The following is a 19,830-nucleotide window of genomic DNA, read 5'->3' as shown; positions in this document are numbered from 1 at the left end:
TTATGTCACATCTCCTGTTTTGCAGAAACTGTGAAGAGATAAGATGATATGATTTAGCATCAGCTGTTCAATATGAAGTCATCAAACCCTTAACTTTATTCCCTAGTCACTACATACTGGTCCAGCAGAATAAATTTACATTGACAAGCCAATCATTTTTATTGGCTGAGAAACTGTGAGAGCAGAAAAAAATAACTTCACAATCAATTGCTCTTCTCTGGCTTCTCAGCCTTACTATTAATTTATTGAAGGAGACAATGGTGGATGTACCTTCAATTGCCTCTGAGCTCTGGAATTCCCTCCATAAACCTCTCTACTTCCCTTTCTCTCCTCCATTGTTTAAACCCTTTGTTCTTGACCAAGCTTTTAATCATCTCTTAAAATAGCTCCTTATTGTGTCCTGATGACAAATTTTGCTTTGTATTGCTTCTGTGAAGTATCTTGAGATTGACATTTTCACTTTTTTTTTTGGATTGTGTCAAAGAATTATTTAAATATATGATTAGATTAGATTACTTACAGTGTGGAAACAGGCCTTTCGGCCTAACAAGTCCACACTGACCCACCGAAGCACAACCCACCCAGACCACTACATTTATCCTTTCACCTAACAATACAGGCAATTTAGCATTCCCAATTCACCTAACCTGCACATTTTTGGTCTGTGGGAGGAAACCAGAGCACCTGGAGGAAACCCATGCAGACACGGGGAGAATGTGCAAACTCCACACAGTCACCTGAGGCAGGAATTGAACCCAGGTTTCTGGTGCTGTGAGGCAGTAGTGCGAACCACTGTGCCACCATGCCGCCCACAATGTGGCTCCTTTAAAATTTCTACAGCAGTGAATGCATGATAATTTTAAGGGAGCACTTGTGTCTGATCTCCATAGGTACTTTTGAGTTGTTTTGTGTCTGAGAACTGTCACTTGGAACATTTCATTATTTTAGTAGTGCCACATAATACAAATCGTTGCCTACATTTGAGCAGTCAGGTGGGTTAGGACAGAAGTACAAGCTTTCAAATCATAGTTAGAAGTAATCTTGCATTTTTGCTTAAAATCTAAAGGCTAAATGTTAAGTTTGTAGACTTTTGTTTGAGAGATTGGGACTATGAGTAGGAATTGGTTTAAACATGACACAGTTTCAGCATTGGAGGTTAGGATTTTAGATGTAATATTCTGACATTGTTTCAAAAGTACACATTCTGATTCAGCCTGATAAGATTAGATATAGCCCCTAAAGCTGGATTTTACTGGACCCCACTTCCGTCTACCTTGAAACCCATTTGTCAGGGAGTATAAAATTTAGTATTGTTTCCAACCAGTGAAGTTAATGCAAACCATTTCACTCGGCACTCATAGAGGGGAACCTTACTGTATGGTCTGCAGTGATTGGAAACAAACCTTGGGACATAACAGATCTCTATAATAATGGACAGTCAAGAAATTGATGAACAAATATGGTACATAGGCAACTAGGTGCTCATAAACACTCATTATCTGAAATATATATGCCTTTCCTAAGAGGTGCTGCAAAATGTTCTTTCACAAACCCTATTTTTCTCAGATTGCGACAATATCAGTCCCACTTATGGTGTAATTTCCTGACTTTGTGCTCCTGGTGAGAAGTTTCTCCCATGCACGTTACATATTGGAAATTTAGGAACGCATAGGCAGGATTTTCCAACCTTAGTATGGAAGGCAAACTCAGAATATATGCCTTTGATATAAGCACAATGCATGTAATGTTCAGCTCTTTGAGCACATCTCCCTTGCCATAATCAATACACACTTTCTATTATTCTAATGAGGATGCTGATTGATATTAAAGGGAATACTTCAACTAAAAAAAAGGTATTTAATGGTTGGAGTTATGGTGAGAAGAGCATGTTGGTCCACTCCCAGTCTTAAGTGATGTAACTGATGGAGAGGTGCTGTTGAGAAAATTTGTACTCACGATAATCTGCTCACCAATGCTCAATTTAGTTTTGCTAGTGCCACTTAGCTTGAAACCTCATCAGTGCCCTTGGTAATGTCAGAGATGCAAGGAATGAATACAAGAGGAAAAGATCTCTCAAAGGCAAGAAAACATTTGAGCATCATAGCAAATTGCACAATAAACCTGAAATCAATGGGGATCAGGAGGAAAACCATCCAGTGCTGGACTTATACCTAATGGGAAGAAAGATATCTATGTTTGTTGACACTAGTCATAACAGTCGCAGGATATCACTTCTGGAGATCACTTTTGGTATTCCTTAAAGAAGTATTCCCAACCCAGTTATCTTCAGTTGATAGAAGGTCAGAAATGACATTATTTGCTAATAATTTCATAGTAGATACCTTAATTTTAAGCCAGTGCAATATGTCTTGTCTTATCATATAGTTTCCACCTGGTACAGCAATGGCTCTGCCCAGGAATGTAGAAAACTATAGAAAGTTATGTGCATGGCCTAGACCATCACAGAAGCCAAGCACCCATCCATGGACTCCATTTATACTTCTCAATGCTGCCAACATCATCAAAGATCCGTCCCACCCCAATAGTGGTCTCTTCCAACCTCTTCCATCAGGCAGAAAATACAGAAGCATGAACACATACACCAACAGGTTCAAGAACAGCTTCTTCCCTGTTGTTATTAGACTGTTGAATTTCCTTTTCTAATTTCAAATAATGCTGATCTTGGTTTGTGCACCTCCTGTGCAATGTAACCTGTATGCATCATTCTGTCTAAGCACCCTATGACCTGTTTTTCCTTGTTCGCTATGAACTGCCTGTACTGCTCGCAAAAGACAACTCTTCACTGTACTTAGGTACATGTGACTACAATAAATCAAATCACATCAATAAATTAAATCAATTCAGTTCCCAACTTACCCCATCTCAACCCTAACTCCAGTGGGCTGTATCTATGGCCAGTGTGCCTATCTGGTGCAGCTGGCTCTGTAAGTCAATCCAGCTTTGTGTTACGATCGAGCCCTCCACAATCACCTGATGAAGCAGTGTCGCTCCAAAGGCTAGTGTGCTTCCAATTAAACCTGTTGGACTATAACCTGGTGTTGTGTGATTTTTAACTTTGTACACCCCAGTCCAACACCGCATCTCCAAATTAGCTCTGTTGAGACTTGAGTCTAAAACAGGGGAGAAAGTCTTATTTTACAGCAGTGTTAGATTGCAGTGGGGGAGCAGTTGGGACTGTACCTGACCTCCATGATCAACTTCTTAATCAAGTTTGGGAAAGGAATCACAACACACGATAAAAGTCAACCTATGCCTGTACTGTATTTAATGCAGCGAATAGAGCTCCCTAGGATGGCTTGTCTTGCTTTCATTGATGAGATTAAATTGCACCTCTCCACCTTCTTCCCATGATATCACAACTGTTATTAAATTGACAAACTGAAAAGTTATAGATTAACTTAGAGAAAATCCAAGCCATCTTCTTATGTTCTTTCTTCATTCTTGTCCTATACATTGTCCTGTTGTTGATTTAAAATCATTCAGATGACATACAACCTTGGTGTTCTGTTTGACTGGGCTGTTGATCATGTCCCATATATTGTCCATATCCTATTCCTCTTCCCCTTCAAATTTGCTTTCCTGATATTAATGTGAATCTGGTACCAAGTCAAGGGGATCTCCAGGCATTAGCAACTGTGTTATCACTAGTTAAAAATCACACAACACCAGGTTATAGTCCAACAGGTTTAATTAGAAGCACTAGCTTTCGGAGTGTTGCTCCTTCATCAGGTGGTCGTCAGCAGTGCTCCGAAAGCCAGTGCTTTCAAATAAACCTTTGGACTATAACCTGGTGTTGTGTGATTTTTAACTTTGTACACCCCAGTCCAAGACTGGCATCTCCAAATCGTGTTATCACTAAGCATGGATACAATCACACTGCAGTATTCTCACAGACAGTAAAATGTGCTGGTTATCTTTCAGTTTTAGTTACATTTGACAGAGAATAAAATTAATAATTGTGGTAAGGGACTAACGTAGATCACAAACAAACTTCACAAACAGAAATTTGATTTTCCGGGGTCAAATATCTTTCAGCAGTAATTATGAATTTGGTACATTTCTAACAAGCCAATTGCACCTATTTCAACAAAGGTGCATTTTTATTTTTGACAGCAAGAAGAATAGTGTAAGAGGGCAAGTGGCTATTATTTCTAACGAATTGAAGTCTATATAGAGGAGTCATGGAATTCAACATTGTACTCTAAGGAGATATATAGACTCACTGACAGAAACCTTTGGATTTATTTGTTTAACTGTTCATTTACAGTTCTTATTTCCATCAGTTTCAAAGGATTAAGGATAGTGCATGCTCAGTTTCACCATCATTGCTACTGCAAAATTTGGGCCATTACATCAAAAGTACAGTGTAAATGCATGTTGTTTTGATTTCAGAACTGAAGGACATATATACATAATGACTAAGTTTGAGCAACAGTGTAGATTAGAAGGATTTTGCTTCTGCATTCCAGAAATGTGGATTTGACTTGGAGAACTGTTAAAGATGTGCCGACTGACATTTCCTTTGGAAAAATTCAATGAATATTTAGGTAAAAGTATGACTGAGAGAGAGAAGTATAAAGTGAAGACAGTGATTATAGTCCATCTGGACCAAGAATACGTCACCGTTGGAATGGAACTCGTTAGGGCTGAATAATTTAGGCTGCTTACCAAGGTGGATAGCCTAAGCTTTGTCAAATTACTTTAGGGGGTCAGGGAGACAGTCAGTGATTTATTTGCTGAAAGATTTTACTTATGATTTTTTCCCCTTCTTTTAGAGCTAATTGATTATGATGGACTTGAATTAATATTCAGATGAATGACCCCTTTCATCCAATACTCATATTTTTTTTAATCTGCTTGACCTGTACTGAGCTTAATAGGCTCAACAAATAATCATGTTTGACCACAGTTCCTACACCTGCACTGTAGTGCTTCATCTTTGATCAAATTGCAATTGTCACCAGCTATAAAGTTGGCATGTCCGCCCACCTTGCCTGCGCCAGCATGGCAGGAAATGCTGCACTACTTGCTGGATCTGGAGAAATACCACGATTCCCTCCTTCTCCATTAGGAAGTAACTCAGTTATGCCTACAGCTATTGGCTTTTAACTTGTAAACAGCGCAGCATGCAATTAGAAAGAAAGAAATACTCTCAGTTCAATTGCATCTTTAACAATGTTAAGGTGTTCAAAAAAAGCTTTTGAATCGATGACATACTTGATGTTAAGAATTGTCCGTGTTGTAATATAGGGAAAGGCAGTAGCCATGTAGCATTCTGCAAGGTCCAACAAGCAATAAAAAGTAAATGATCAGTTAAGCTCCTGAGGGAATATTTTGATCAAATCACCAGGATGGCTCCCACTTTTTTCTTCAAGTGACCATCTGTGGGTGGCTCAGTGGCTCGCACTGATGCCTCTCAGCGTCAGGAAGTTGGATTTGCTTACACCTTTGGGTGACTGTGTGGCAATTGTAGATTCTCCCCGTGCCTGCCTGGGTTTCCTCTGGGTGATTCATTTCCTCTCACAGTCCAAGATGTGCAGGATAGGTGGTTTAGCCATGGGAAATGCAGGGTTACAGGTTGGGTGGGTTGCTGTTTGGCGAGTCGGTGTGGACTTGAATGGCCTATGTCCGCATTGTAGGTTCTATGATTCCATGAGAGAACACATAGTTCCTATTTGTTGCCATCATAGTGACATGGCTGAGGGAGGAACAAGACTGACAACTTAACATTCCAGGATATACAGTCTGCAGGCAAGACAGGTGAGAGTGCAAAAGTGGAGAGTGTGTCACATCATTAGTTAGGGAATCAGTTACTGCAGTAAGGAGGGACGATATCTGGAAGGGTTAAATGAGGCTTTGTAGGGAGAACCTAGGGATAAAAAGGGAGTAGATCACGCTGTTAGGTGTGTATTGTAGGCCCCTAAATAGTCAGTGGGCAATTGACGACCAGACATGCAGTCAATTCACTGAGTGGGTGTAAAAAAAAATTGGGAAATTATATGACCAGATTTCAACTACCCCAATATTAACTGAGATAATCATTGTATACAAAAGGCAGACTTCTTGAAATGTATTCAGGAAAGTTTTTTTAATATCAACACATAGATGGTCCTATACGGGACAGTATAATGCTGGATCCAATTCTGTAGAACAAAGCATGCAGGTATTAGAGATGGCAGTGGGGGAGCTTAGAGATAGCAACCACAACAACCATCCATATGTTTTAAGTTTGTCATGTAAAGGAAGAAAGATGGTCTGCAAAAAAGAGTTTTGGATTGGTGGAAAAGCAAATTTTATTAAAACAAGATAGAATTTGGCCAAAATACACTGTGTACAGCTAGAGTCATAGAGTCATAGAGATGTACAGCACGGAAACAGACCCTTCGGTCCAACCTGTCCATGCTGACCAGATATCCCAAACCCAATCTAGTCCCACCTGCCAGCACCCGGCCCATATCCCCCCAAACCCTTCCTATTCATATACCCATCCAAATGCCTCTTAAATGTTGCAATTGTACCAGCCTCCACCACTTCCCCTGGCAGCTCATTCCTTCCATGTACCACCCTCTGTGTGAAAACGTTGCCCCTTAAGTCTCTTTTATATCTTTCCCCTCTCACCCTAAACCTATGCCCTCTAGTTCTGGACTCCCCGACCCCAGGGAAAAGACTTTGCCTATTTACCCTATCCATGCCCCTCATAATTTTGTAAACCTCTGTAAGGTCACCCCTCAGCCTCTGACACTCCAGGGAAAATAGCCCCAACCTGTTCAGTTCTCCCTGTAGCTCAGATCCTCCAACCCAGGCAACATCCTTGTAAATCTTTTTTGAACCCTTTCAAGTTTCACAACATCTTTCCGATAGGATGGAGACCAGAATTTCACGCAATATTTTCAACATTGGCCTAACCAATGTCCTGTACAGCCGCAACATGACCTCCCAACTCCTGTACTCAATACTCTGACCAATAAAGGAAAGCATACCAAATGCCTTCTTCACTATCCTATCTAACTGTGACTCCACTTTCAAGGAGCTATGAACCTGCACTCCAAGGTCTGTTTGTTCACGAACACTCTCTAGGACCTTACCATTAAGTGTATAAGCAATTCTGTAGAACAAAGCATGCAGGTATTAGAGATGGCAGTGGGGAGCTTAGAGATAGCAACCACAACACCATCCATATGTTTGCTTTTCCAAAATGCAGCACCTCGAATTTATCTGAATTAAACTCCATCTGCCACTTCTCAGCCCATTGGCCCATCTGGTTCAGATCCTCTTGTAATCTGAGGTAACCCTCTTCGCTGTCCACTACACCTCCAATTTTGGTGTCATCTGCAAACTTATTAACTGTACCTCTTATGCTCGCATCCAAATTATTTATGTAAATAACAAAAAGTAGAGGGCCCAGCACTGATCCTTGTGGCACTCCACTGGTCACAGGCCCCCAGTCTGAAAAACAACCCTCCACCACCACCTTGTGTCTTCTACCTTTGAGCCAGTTCTGTATCCAAATGGCTAGTTCTCCTATTCCATGAGATCTAACCTTGCTAATCAGTCTCCCATGGGGAACCTTGTCGAATGCCTTATTGAAGTCCATATAGATCACATCTACTGTTCTGCCCTCATCAATCTTCTTTGTTACTTCTTCAAAAAACTCAATCAAGTTTGTGAGACATGATTTCCCATGCACAAAGCCATGTTGACTATCCCGAATCAGTCCTTGCCTTTCCAAATACATGTATATCCTGTCCCTCAGGATTCCCTCCAACAACTTGCCCACCACCGAGGTCAGGCTCACTGGTCTATAGTTCCCTGGCTTGTCCTTACCACCCTTCTTAAACAGTGGCACCAGGTTTGCCAACCTCCAGTCTTCCGGCACCTCACCTGTGACTATCGATGAGGCAAGTATCCCCACAAGAGGCCCAGCAATCACTTCTCTAGCTTCCCACAGAGTTCTCAGGTACACCTGATCATGTCCTGGGGACTTATCGACCTTTACCCATTTCAAGACATCCAGCACTTCCTCCTCTGTAATCTGGACATTTTGCAAGATGTCACCATCTATTTCCCTCCAGTCTATATCTTCCATATCCTTTTCCACAGTAAATACTGATGCAAAATACTCATTGACTATCTCCCCCATTTTCTGTGGCTCCACACAAAGGCCGCCTTGCTGATCTTTGAGGGGCCCTATTCTCTCCCTAGTTACCCTTTTGTCCTTAATGTATTTGTAAAAACCCTTTGGATTCTCCTTAATTCTATTTGCCAAAGCTATCTCATGTCCCCTTTTTGCCCTCCTGATTTCCCTCTTAAATATACTCCTACTTCCCTTATACTCTTCTAAAGATTCACTCGATCTATCCTGTTTATACCTTACATATGTTTCCTTCTTTTTCTTAACCAACCCCTCAATTTCTTTAGTCATCCAGCATTCCCGTGAGGACTGCAGATGCTGGAGATCAGAGTCAAAAAGTGTGGTGCTGGAAAAGCACCACAAGTCAGGCAGTAACCAAGGGGCAGGAGAGTCAATGTTTTGAGCATCAGCTCTTCATCGGGAACAACTACTTGAGGGTAAATCTACAGTGGAATCATGGGAGGCATTTGTAAAAGGTATTGGGGAGAGTACAGGTCCATCATGTTCCCTTTAGTGTGAAATGTAGGAGCAACAAACCCATTGAACTCTGGATGCCTAGGAATATTCAGGACGGGACAACAAGGAAAAGGGAGATGTACCACAGGGAGCAAAACAAGGGAGGCCCTAGTGATGTCTAGAAAGTGCATGGGAAAACAATTAGGAGAACAAAGGAAACATTGAACAAAAACACTGTTGGCCATGATTAGGGAGAATCCCAAGATATTCTATAAGTATATCAAAGGAAAGAGAATAACCAGGGAACGAATAGGGACTTTTTGGGATCAAGAGGGCAATCTACGTGTGAAGCTAGAGTACATTGGTGTTAAATAATGCTTCACATCTGTCTTTACTCAGGAGAAAGAAGATGTAATACCGAATTCAAGATGATGAACTGTGAAGTTCTTGAGCAGATTGACATAAGAAATGAGGAAGTATTGGCAGATTTATGAGTGAACAAATTCTCAGGTGCAGAAGAGGTAAAGGGATGCCAACAGTGTGGGTTCAATTCCTGCATTGGCTGAAGTTACCACGAAGGACACTCCTTCGCAGCCTCAGTCCTTGCCTGACCTTCAGGTTAGACCACCACCAATTGTCTCTCTCTGTAATGAGAGAGTGGACCTATCACCTGGTAAAACTGTGATAACTTTTTACCTTCTTAAACCTTTTTTTCCAAGAGATTAATCAAAGTGTCCATCAACCAGGTCCAGCACGTTAAACATCTTCATCTTATGTTAAAAAACATTATCCAATTGACAGCATAGATCACAGATCAAGAGCTGTCAACTCAGCAAAGTTTTACTTTGAACGAGATATTACAACAATCTATTGGATGTCTGGGCTCTCAACTAAAAAATGCATTGTAAGGCTCGCCCAGTTACTGTATCAATTTAAAAGCTGTTTTTATTAAATTTCACTTGAAATTAATTTATTTCTAAAATTGTAATTACATGTAACACAAATTGGCATCGAAATTTGAAGCAAACTTTATTTGCAGTACAGTACTTAATTTAAAACTGCAATAATCTTAATTGCCTATTTGTTTCTTTTTTTTACAGGGTAATTTAGGATCATTCTGTTTCCTACTATTTGCTGCAGTTTGTTTACTAGGGTCAATATATCTCTGCATCATCTTACCTGAAACGAAAAATAAAACTTTTGCACAAATATATCAATCATTTGTAAAAATGAACAAGATATCGGACCAAGAAATTGAGTGGACTCCATCAATGGAGAATGAAGTGATGATTCCTTTAGATGATGTGGTGAAGAACAAATCAAACAAGGACCCTGACAATGATGAATGTATTTAATAACAGATAATGAGCAATTGTTTCTCTATTACTGTCATTAAATGTTGTATTACTTATTACAGAGCTTAGAATTATTTGCCCTCATTCTCTTGCTGGTTCACCAAAAATTAACTGTTTTAATGGACAAGTTGTACCAGTTGACACAATGTGGTGAGAACAGATTTGTTCTGCCTGCTTTTTGCAGCTACATCATCTCAGCACTTATAAAGAAAACCTTTGTAACTTCACTACAAATCACAGACTCTTACCTCACTTTAAGTCTTGAGTAAGAGAAAAATGGATACAGTCGCTGTTCCTCTTTTTGTTGTAATAAATGTATTTGTGATGCTAACATATTACTCTAATTGACTCAAAACGAACAAATTTTGAAATACGTGCCTCCAGAGGATTATGACCATCCTTTCATTATGTTTCTTAGAAGAAATCAGTTCCATACGGAGTTTCAAGTCAAATCTTATCAAATTGCTTATAACTGTAGCCTTGATTGCTGAGCTAACTCTACATTACAAGTACTGACAACCTCTTCAGTTGCAAGTATTCAATGCAAACAGTGGAATTTCATAAGAATGTAGGCTGTGGTGAGATGTCTGGCAGAATCAGCAGAGGCCAAACAAACTAAGCATTGGGAAAACTCAGCATGGAGACCAGAGCAGATGCTTTGTGGTTTAAGCTTGCACCAATTCCAAATGACCTCCATGTTGGATACCAGGTGCCATTATCTCAGGACACACTCCATGGGCAATCCATGTTCATGCACATTGACTTCCAATATATGTCAGCCTCTAACAACTCTCCTGGCATATTACCAATGCATGTGTTGCACTTCAATGCTCAGGCTGTATCATTAGAATTCTGCAGCAAGGACGTGTACCTTCAGGGAAACTCACCCAGCTCAGATTGCCTCATTATCATAGCATACACTCACTCTAAGTGTACCTGGACGCTCACAGTTTCCCTGCCTTGCATTGCTTTTTTTCCCACTTTGCCGCTCGGAAACATAGGCTCATTTTACATCAGTCTCGCATTGCCATTTAGCGTGTACTCAGATGAAGAACATTTGTGAGGTTGTCACTAGGTCTCAGTCAAGTCAAGGGAAGTAGCCTTCACTCAGTGCTTCCTGACAGAATAAGTCAAAGGAAGCTTCTGATACCAGACCAAGGTCTTGAAAGTAGTCTATTAGCTCCTTGGGCAGTCAGAGATAGGGCTATCTCCACATTAGGGGTGAAGAGCTGAATATTGGAAAACCCACTACTCACCTTGAATCTGTATGCCCTTTTGTGTGCTGTTGTTCTCCTGGAGTGACAGCAAGACAGTTCTTTAGGGAGATGAAAGTGGATGGCACAGTTTCTACTTCAGGTGAGTGATGTCCTGACAATGATGGACAGTGCAGAAGGTACCAGGGGCTAAGATGAGTGAGAGAAGATGCTGTAAGCAATATTGAGAGTGGTGGAGCATGAGCTTTGATCAGAGACGTTGCAGTAGTAGGGACCGAGTGAGGTATCAGAGAGAAGATGGTGGCACTTATACTTGCGAAGTGGAGAATGCCATTGGCCATCTCCCTGTGAGGTTTCAGTATTCCTGAAGAAACCAAAGACAGCTCTCACCACCTTAGACCAGGCTTTGCCCTGCCATGTCTGGAGAAATTGTACAGAACCATGCAAGGCAGCTCTGAACTGACAGTGCTTGTCGAGCTGAACAATGAGCTTTTATTGATAGAGTGGCCACAATGGTAGCAAAGGTGTCTTTAATACATGTTGCGAGCATGGGAATCTTCAGGAAGGTTCAACAATTGCTGACTGTTCACAGCTTCAGAAATTCAGAAAATCTGGAGTTACTCATGGTCCATTCAATCATGCACCTCAAGAAAGTAACTCATCACCAAATTCTCAAAGGCAATTGGGCTGGACAATGAGCACAGGCATGTAGCCTGTGAGGGTCATACCCCCCAAACAATTTTTTTAAAACCCTGAAAGCCTCGTAAGACTCTGAGTAGGACAAGTGAGGAACTCAACTCCTGTTTTTAAGCACAATTTGGAAGTCATTGATACAAATCCAATGCAGCGAGACATGCAGAGTTCCACAATACTTAATCCACAGCTATTATTCACTGCCCACAGGACTGGAAAAATGTGGGGCAATTTCTCCAGTCCCCATGGACTTCATATTTTGTTATGTTTCATTTTTAGAACTTTTATGAATTAAGTGCCAGAATGGTGAAGAGCAATCTATTCCATCCACTTATCATTTACAGTTGATTGATTCTCACTACGGCAAACAATTCAGAACAGCAACCAATTTAAATGGAAACAGGAAAGAAAATTGAGAACAGGAGATATAAAGACAAATGCAGTGAGGAAATGAGAGGATCAAATAGAGATCAAAACATCTTGTGGATCAAATCGTTGTCCTTTTCCAATAAATTGCTTGCAAGAACATTGAAATTTCAGTCAGGCCATACCAATATCTGGACATCACTGTAATGGGAGATTGGAAGAATTACACAAAACGCTAAAGAACTGTTTAACCCAGGAATACCATTGATCAAGCATATTCATTCAGCTCCCCATGGGGAAATGAAAGGAAATCAGGAGACACCATGCCACGTCATGTAAAATTTCAGAGCTGCTATTTAATTTGAAAATGCTCTGCCTCTTATTGTTAAAGAAATATTTGCTGCACAGAACATCCATTGAGATCATCTACAAGGGCTGGTGCTTGGTTGATTGCTTTTTGACATTTATAATGAATGATTTGGATGTGAACACAGGAAATACGGTTAGTAAGTTTGCAGATTACACTAAAATTGGTGGTATAGTGGGCTGCTAAGATGGTTACCTCAGAGTACCAGGGGACCTTGATCAGATGGAGTTTAATTTAGATAAATGCATTTTCAAATCAGAGGAGGACTAATACACTTAATGGTAAGGTCCTAGGGAATGTTGCTGAACAAAGAGACCTTAGAGTTCATGGTTCCTTGAAAGTGGAGTTGCAAGTGGATAGAATAGTGAAGAAAGTAGGCCTTTCCTTTATTGGTCAAAGCATTGAGATTAGGAGTTGGGAGGTCATGTCACGGCTGTACAGGACATTGGTTAGGCCACTTTTGGAATACTGCATTTAATTCTGGTCTCTCTGCTGTAGGGAGGGATGTTGTGAAACTTGAAAGCGTTCAGAACAGACTTACAAGGATGTTGCCAAGGGGAGGCTAAATAGGCTGGGGCTGTTTTCCCTGGAGCATCGAAGGCTGAGGCATGACCCCATAGAAGTTCATAAAATCATGAGGGGTATGGATAGGGTGAGTAGCCAAGGGTGGGAGAGTCCAAAGCTGGAAGGCATAAGTTTAAGCTGAGACGGGAAATATTTAAAAGGGACCTAAGGGGCAATATTTCTTTACACAGAGGGTGGAGTGTGTATAAAATGAGCTGCCAGATGAAGTGGTGGAGGCTGATACAATTACAACATTCAAAAGACATCTGGATGGGTATATGAATAGCAAGGGTTTAGAGGGATACGGGCCAAATTCTGGAAAATGGAACTAGAATAATTTAGAATATTTGTTTAGCATGGATGAGTTGGACCAAAGGATCTGGTTCCATGCTGTACAGCTCAATGACTCTGTTACTCTAATTATTTGGGATATGAATCTGAAGGAATTTGCTAAAGCAAACATTAGAATGCATTTTTCTTATTACTTCATTCATCTAGCAGTAGATACTGGGCTTAGAATGCTTAGAGATGATACTAAAATATGTGTGATTCTTACAACTGTAAACCATGTCACACTGCATCAGTTGGATGTGTTAGGGCATTGGGTTTCAGATTGACAAATGATGTTCAATTGGGAAAAGTGCAATTCTATACATGTGAACAGGACAAATCTTTGTTTAAAGGGCACTTGAATAAGTACATACATAGGAAAGATTTGGAGGGATATGGGTCAGGAGCAGACAGGTGGGACTAGTTTAGTTTGGTATTATGTTTGGCATGGACTGGGTGGACCAAAGGGTCTGTTTCCATGCTGCATGGCTCTATAACTCAACATACTTGCATCATTCTGGAAGAAAGTGTGAAAGGAGGTGGATAAAGAAAGAGTTCTAGGTATTCCATTACATAGATACCTAAAAGCTTATAACTAATGTGATGAAGGAATAGCTAGAATGGAATATTTACTCTCAAGTAAAGCAACACCGTCTAATCCCTGTACCTGACCCTTTTAGGCAGGACTCCATTGAAATACTGTGTCCAATTTTTGTCTCTTTCCATAGTGAGCAGGATATTGAAGGGTGCATTTATAGACTTATTCTCAGTTTGAAGCACTGCTTTGCACTGCTCTGAAAAATAATTCATAAATTCATGTGTGCAAAATTGGCAGTGCAACCTCTGAATCAGCTGCCAAGTTAACTGCACAATAAACAAAACCAAGCAATGTTCTAGCTCATACCATTTGCACTTTACACTTGGAGCAGTGCATGCAGAACAGGATAGTACAGGGATAGATGAACAAAGATGGACAGGAAAGGAACTGTCCACTCAACTGGGAAACTTGCATTTATTGACAAACTGAATACATTCTTCATCACACCCTAGAGAGGAATAACAATCCAAAGAAAAACTCAGTTTTGAGGCAAATATCTAGGAAATTCCAAATAACTCTCCACCTAACTCTTCTCGTGTGTGATCAAAACTAGTCCAAGAAATTACACTGGGAGAAAGTGAGGACTGCAGATGCTGGAGATCAGAGCTGAAAATGTGTTGCTGGAAAAGCAGAGCAGGTCAGGCAGCATCCAAGGAGCAGGAGAATCGACATTTTGGGCATGAGCCCTTCCTGAAGAAGCCCTTCCTGACCTGCTGCGCTTTTCCAGCAACACATTTTCAGCAAGAAATTACATTGGCCATGATAGCTCCTTCTAGCATTACCCTTTGGTGAGATGATTCCCATCTCCACCAGAAACTGGTCCAGCTCTTGCTTAAAGGAATTTAATGAATTGTTGTCTACTGCAAGTGACAATAACATGACTTAAAAATCTACTATTCTTCAAGAAAAGAACCACTTTCTGACACCATACTTGGAACTAGCATTATAGAGCTCAAGGTTGTTGTCCATGGACCTCTCAAACCTATTATAATTGAATTAAGCTGTCTACTCAAGCATGGTTTATTCCTTTCAATGCCCTATGCCCAATGCCCTAACACATCCAACTGATGCAGTGTGACATGGTTTACAGTTGTAAGAATCACACATATTTTAGTGTCATCTCTAAGCGTTCTAAGCCCAATATCTACTGCTAGATGAATGAAGTAATAAGATCAACAACCCCAATGCCAGTTCCAACAAGATCCCTTGATCACGGTCAAAATAATTCAAATCCAACTGTCTGTTTATGTTCTTTTAGCAAGTCCTTGATCCAGCTCATTATATTGCAACTAATTTCCTGGTTTTGACTGTGTAGAGAAGTATCTTGTACAGTAAGTTGTGAAAAATCTTCTGGAAGTCTAGTTAGCTATTCTTATTGAGCATCCTCATTCACCAACTTGGTGATTTCTCAAAACAAATAATCAAATGTGACCTTTCTTGGAATTATGTTGGTTATCATGCACATGTCTCTGTCAGGCTGCAAGAACAGTCCCATAGTGTAACGTACTATTAAAAGTACAGGCCAGTGGCATGAACTTATTCAATTTTAAACATTGTAACTGTACTGCATCCATCACTTCTTCCCAATGTTCATTCCACAAATGAACCATTCTCTGTGTAAAAAATTATCCTCATGTCATTTTTAAATGTTTTTCATTTCACATTAAAAATATGCCCCTAGTATTGAAATCCCCCACCATAGGGAAAAACATCTGCTATTCACCTTATCTTTACCCCACATGATTTTATAAATCTCTATAAGGTCACCTCTCGAACCTTTCTCATTCCAATGAGAAAAGTCCCAGCCTATCCAGCCTCTCCTTATAAATCAAATCCAGCTTTCCCAGTGTGGGATTGTGTTTGAATAATGACCAAAATCAGTGACTGGCGAAAATAACCTGTTTATTCAGCAACTGCAGTAGCACAAGTTTGAAGCGGCAGTAGAATCCCAGAATACAGTTCTTACAGTAGACTCTCTATACATATATTAAAATTCCATCACCATGGTGTTGCATTATTTTACCTATAGTACACAAAGATTTGAAACTAGAAATGCATTAAACATCTGTGGCTGTTACTTCTGATAGGATTAAGAGTGTCTGTCCAGTCTGCTTGCATAATTAAGCAGTGTTAGTCCTCTTGTCTTTAAGTTAGTAAATGTTAGTAAAAATACTAGGTCTATATACTCTAAATAAGTTAGAAATTATACCTGTACTTAATAAAAGAACAAAGGATATTAAACTGATTACCACAGCTGGGTTGTGAGATTTGTTTGCTATTTGTCGGTGTAAGTTTCATTCATTTATGCAATTTCACGTAAGCGCTGTTTGTCAATTAAGAGGATAGTGGCCCTGTTAAAAGGTACATAATGAATACATAAACTGTTTGGTGTTCTGTAATCTATTCAGGTCCGAGAGACAGTTGGTAAGGGCTGCTTAATAATGTGAAGAATTGATAGGAGTGGTATTGTTTACAATATTGACACTTATTCAGCGGTGGCTTTTGATGTAGAAATAGGCCTGATGAGGGTTAAAGATGTGAAGAAGCAGCAATCAATTGAAAGGGATGTTTGTATTTTAGTCTCTTATTGTATTCGTAAAATATGTGACAAAACTGCGGTTTTATGAATGACTTAATGAAACCATGTTATACTGAGGAGTCATGAATGAATGAAATGGGAATACAGTGTTATTAAATATTGGCACTTGTGCTTGGGTTAGTAAAGAGTTATGAATGAGTAAATGTAAAGCACTTGTGAGTGGGTTAGTAAAGAGACCTATGATACAATATCTCACACCGGAACATCCTGGGAAATCTCTTCTGAACCTTCTCCAGTTTAATAATATCCTTCCTATAATAGGCAGACCAGAACTAGACACAGTACTCCAGAAGAGGCCTCACCAACATCCTGTACAACCTCAACATAACGTCCCAATTCCTATACTCAAAGGTCTAGGCAATGAAGGCAGGCATGCTAAACGACTTCTTAACCTCCTTACCTATATGTGATGCGAACTTCACAGAATTATATACCTGAACTCCAAGGTCTCTCTGTTCTACAACACGGCCCAAGCCCCTACTTTTAATTGTATAAAGTCGAAAATCACACAACACCAGATTATAGTCCAACAGGTTTATTTGGAAACACTAGCTTTCAGAGTGCTGCTCCTTCATCAGGTGGTTGTGGAGGTTAAGATCATGCTCACAGAATTTATAGCCAAAGGAGTCCAGCATCATGGAGATATGACACAGTAAACAATCTTAGATTAAAACTTTCACCTTTTATAATGGGCTATGCTGGTTTCTGTTCTTTGACTTGTAAATCACAAAACTTCTTTTAAATTACATTCTCAAGATAGCTCAGCTTTTTAAACAATAGTGCTATGTCAGACTGACAAACCTTCTGTTTTTTATGGATTCATGCAGTTTTGAGCAAAATAAAAAGTAATTCTGCAAAAACAAATTTACCCCATAAACTTATATGTGTGCACATATGTAGGAGCGACAGATTGAGTGTGCAAGTGACTGTGTGTGTATTGGTGTGAGTGCACATGATAAAGTGTGTGTGTGTGTGTGTGTGTGTGTGTGTGTGTGTGTGTGTGTGTGTGTGTGTGTCTGTGTGTGTGTGTGTGCGATGCAGTGGGGTCACCTGTAGTGTGACATGATCCCAAGGTCTCAGTTGAGGCCATTCCCAAGGGTACCAAAATTCTGCTCAGCCACTCTATGTTGTTGCTTGTCCCGAAGTCCACCTAGGAGGATGGTCACCCAAAGGTCCGAGGCCGAATGTCCCGGACTACTGAATTGTTTTCCGACTGGAAGGGAACATTCCTGCCTGGTGATTGTTGTCCATTCATTCATTGTTGTAGAATCTACCTGATCTCGCCAATATATCATGCCTCAGGGCATCCTTGCCTGCAGTTTATGACACACACAATGTTGGCCGAGTCACATTGAGTACTCACCGTGTACTTGGTGGGTGGTGTCCCCACATGTAATGATGGTATCTGTGTTGATATTCTGACACGTCTTGCAGCAGCTGACAGGGTTGTACAGTGTTGTCCTGAAGGTTGGGCAGTTTGTTACAAATTATGATCTGTTTAAGGTCTGGTGGTTGTTTAAAGGTGAAAAGTGGAGGCACAGGGAAGGTATTGACGAGGTGCTCATCCTCATTGATAATGGTCTCCTTCATTTCGGAAAGATGTTATGAAACTTGAAAGGATTCAGAAAAGATTTACAAGGATGTTGCCAGGGTTGGAGGATTTGAGCTAGAGGGAGAGGCTGAACAGGCTAGGACTGTTTTCCCTGGAGCGTCAGAGGCTGAGGGGTGTGCTTAACTAGGTTTACAAAATTGTGAGGGGCATGGGTAGGATAAACAGACAAAGTCTTTTCCCTGGGATGGGGGAGTCCAGAACTAGAGGGCATAGGTTTAGGGTGAGAGGGGAAAGATATAAAAGAGACCTATGGGGCAACGTTTTCACACAGAGGGTGGTACATGTATGGAATGAGCTGCCAGAGGAAGTGGTGGAGGCTGGTACAATTACAACATTTAAGAGGCATTTGGATGGGTATATGAATAGCAAGGGTTTGGAGGGATATGGGTCGGGTGCTGGCAGGTGGGACTAGATTGGGTTTGGGATATCTGGTCGGCATGGACGGGTTGGACCGAAGGGTCTGTTTCCATGCTGTACATCTCTATGACTCTATGACTGTAGCTGTACACAGTTTATGTTAGGCAAATTCTATCTTGTTTTAATAAAATTTGCTTTGCCTTCAATCCAAAACTCTTTTTTGCAGACCATCTTTCTTCCTTTACATGACAAACTTAAAACATATGGATGGTTGTTGTGGTTGCTATCTCTATGCTCCCCCACTGCCATCTCTAAGGGTGGGTTACTCTTTGAAGGGTTGGTGTGGGCTTGTTGGGCAAAAGGGAATCTAAAATAAATCAGGGCACTGTCAGACTGTAAGTGATAGTTTAACAGGACAATGTCAAATTAGAATACTGACAGTTGGCTGAATTTAGGATCAAGTAAGGACTGCAGATGCTGGAGATTAGAGTTGAGATTATGGTGCTGGAAAAGCACAACACATCAGGCAGCATTCAAGGAGCAGGAAAATCAATGTTTCAGGCAAAAGCCCTTCATCAGGAAGGTAGAGATATGAGGAGAACCTCTTTAAGTTAAAAATCACACAACACCAGGTTATAGTCTAACAGGTTTAATTGGAAGTACTAGCTTTCGGAGGGACGCTCCTTCATCAGGTGGTATTGTGATATCACCTGATGAAGGAGCGTTGCTCCGAAAGCTAGTGTGTTTCCAATTAAACCTGTAGGACTATAACCTGGTGTTGTGTGATTTTTAACTTTGTACACCCCAGTCCAACACCAGCATCTTCAAATCATGACTTCTTCAAGTTAGGCATCCTTGGAAGAGGCTTCGCAGTGAGGTTAAAATCAACTAGGTGAAGGTGAGGACTGCAGATGCTGGAGATTAGAGTTGAGAGTGCGGTGCTGGAAAAGCACAGCAGGCCAGGCAGCATCCGAGGAGCAGGAGTGTCAACGTTTTGGGCAAAAGCCCTTCATCAGAAATGGCTTAGGATCAGCTCAAGTTTATGGAGAGCTGAAGATGAGAGGCCGGCCAAGGGAGTATTGAAAAATCTGAAATAGAAACAGCAATTGCTGGTGAAACCCAACAGGTCTGGCAGCATCCATGTAGAGAAATCAGAGTTTTGAATTC

General features: G+C 40.6%; 1 protein-coding gene across 5 annotated transcripts in view; it reads left to right on the top strand.

Annotated features, from left to right (window-relative positions):
- The window catches only part of slc2a9l2 (solute carrier family 2 member 9, like 2), a 390,239-nt gene extending 379,945 nt beyond the window's left edge, over positions 1 to 10,294 (top strand). For all 5 annotated transcript variants that reach the window (XM_072579596.1, XM_072579412.1, XM_072579774.1 and 2 more), the window contains exon 13: positions 9,709 to 10,294. In XM_072579596.1, the coding sequence (XP_072435697.1) occupies positions 9,709 to 9,963 (255 nt within the window). In that variant the 3' untranslated portion in view covers positions 9,964 to 10,294. The remainder of the gene's footprint in view (positions 1 to 9,708) is intronic.
- Positions 10,295 to 19,830: the final 9,536 nt, after the last annotated feature.

Source organism: Chiloscyllium punctatum, chromosome 1 (genome assembly GCF_047496795.1).
Source record: "Chiloscyllium punctatum isolate Juve2018m chromosome 1, sChiPun1.3, whole genome shotgun sequence".
Classification (NCBI taxonomy): Eukaryota; Metazoa; Chordata; class Chondrichthyes; order Orectolobiformes; family Hemiscylliidae; genus Chiloscyllium; species Chiloscyllium punctatum.
The sequence above is the reverse complement of the archived record's forward strand: the minus strand, read 5'-3'. Positions and strand labels throughout refer to the sequence as shown.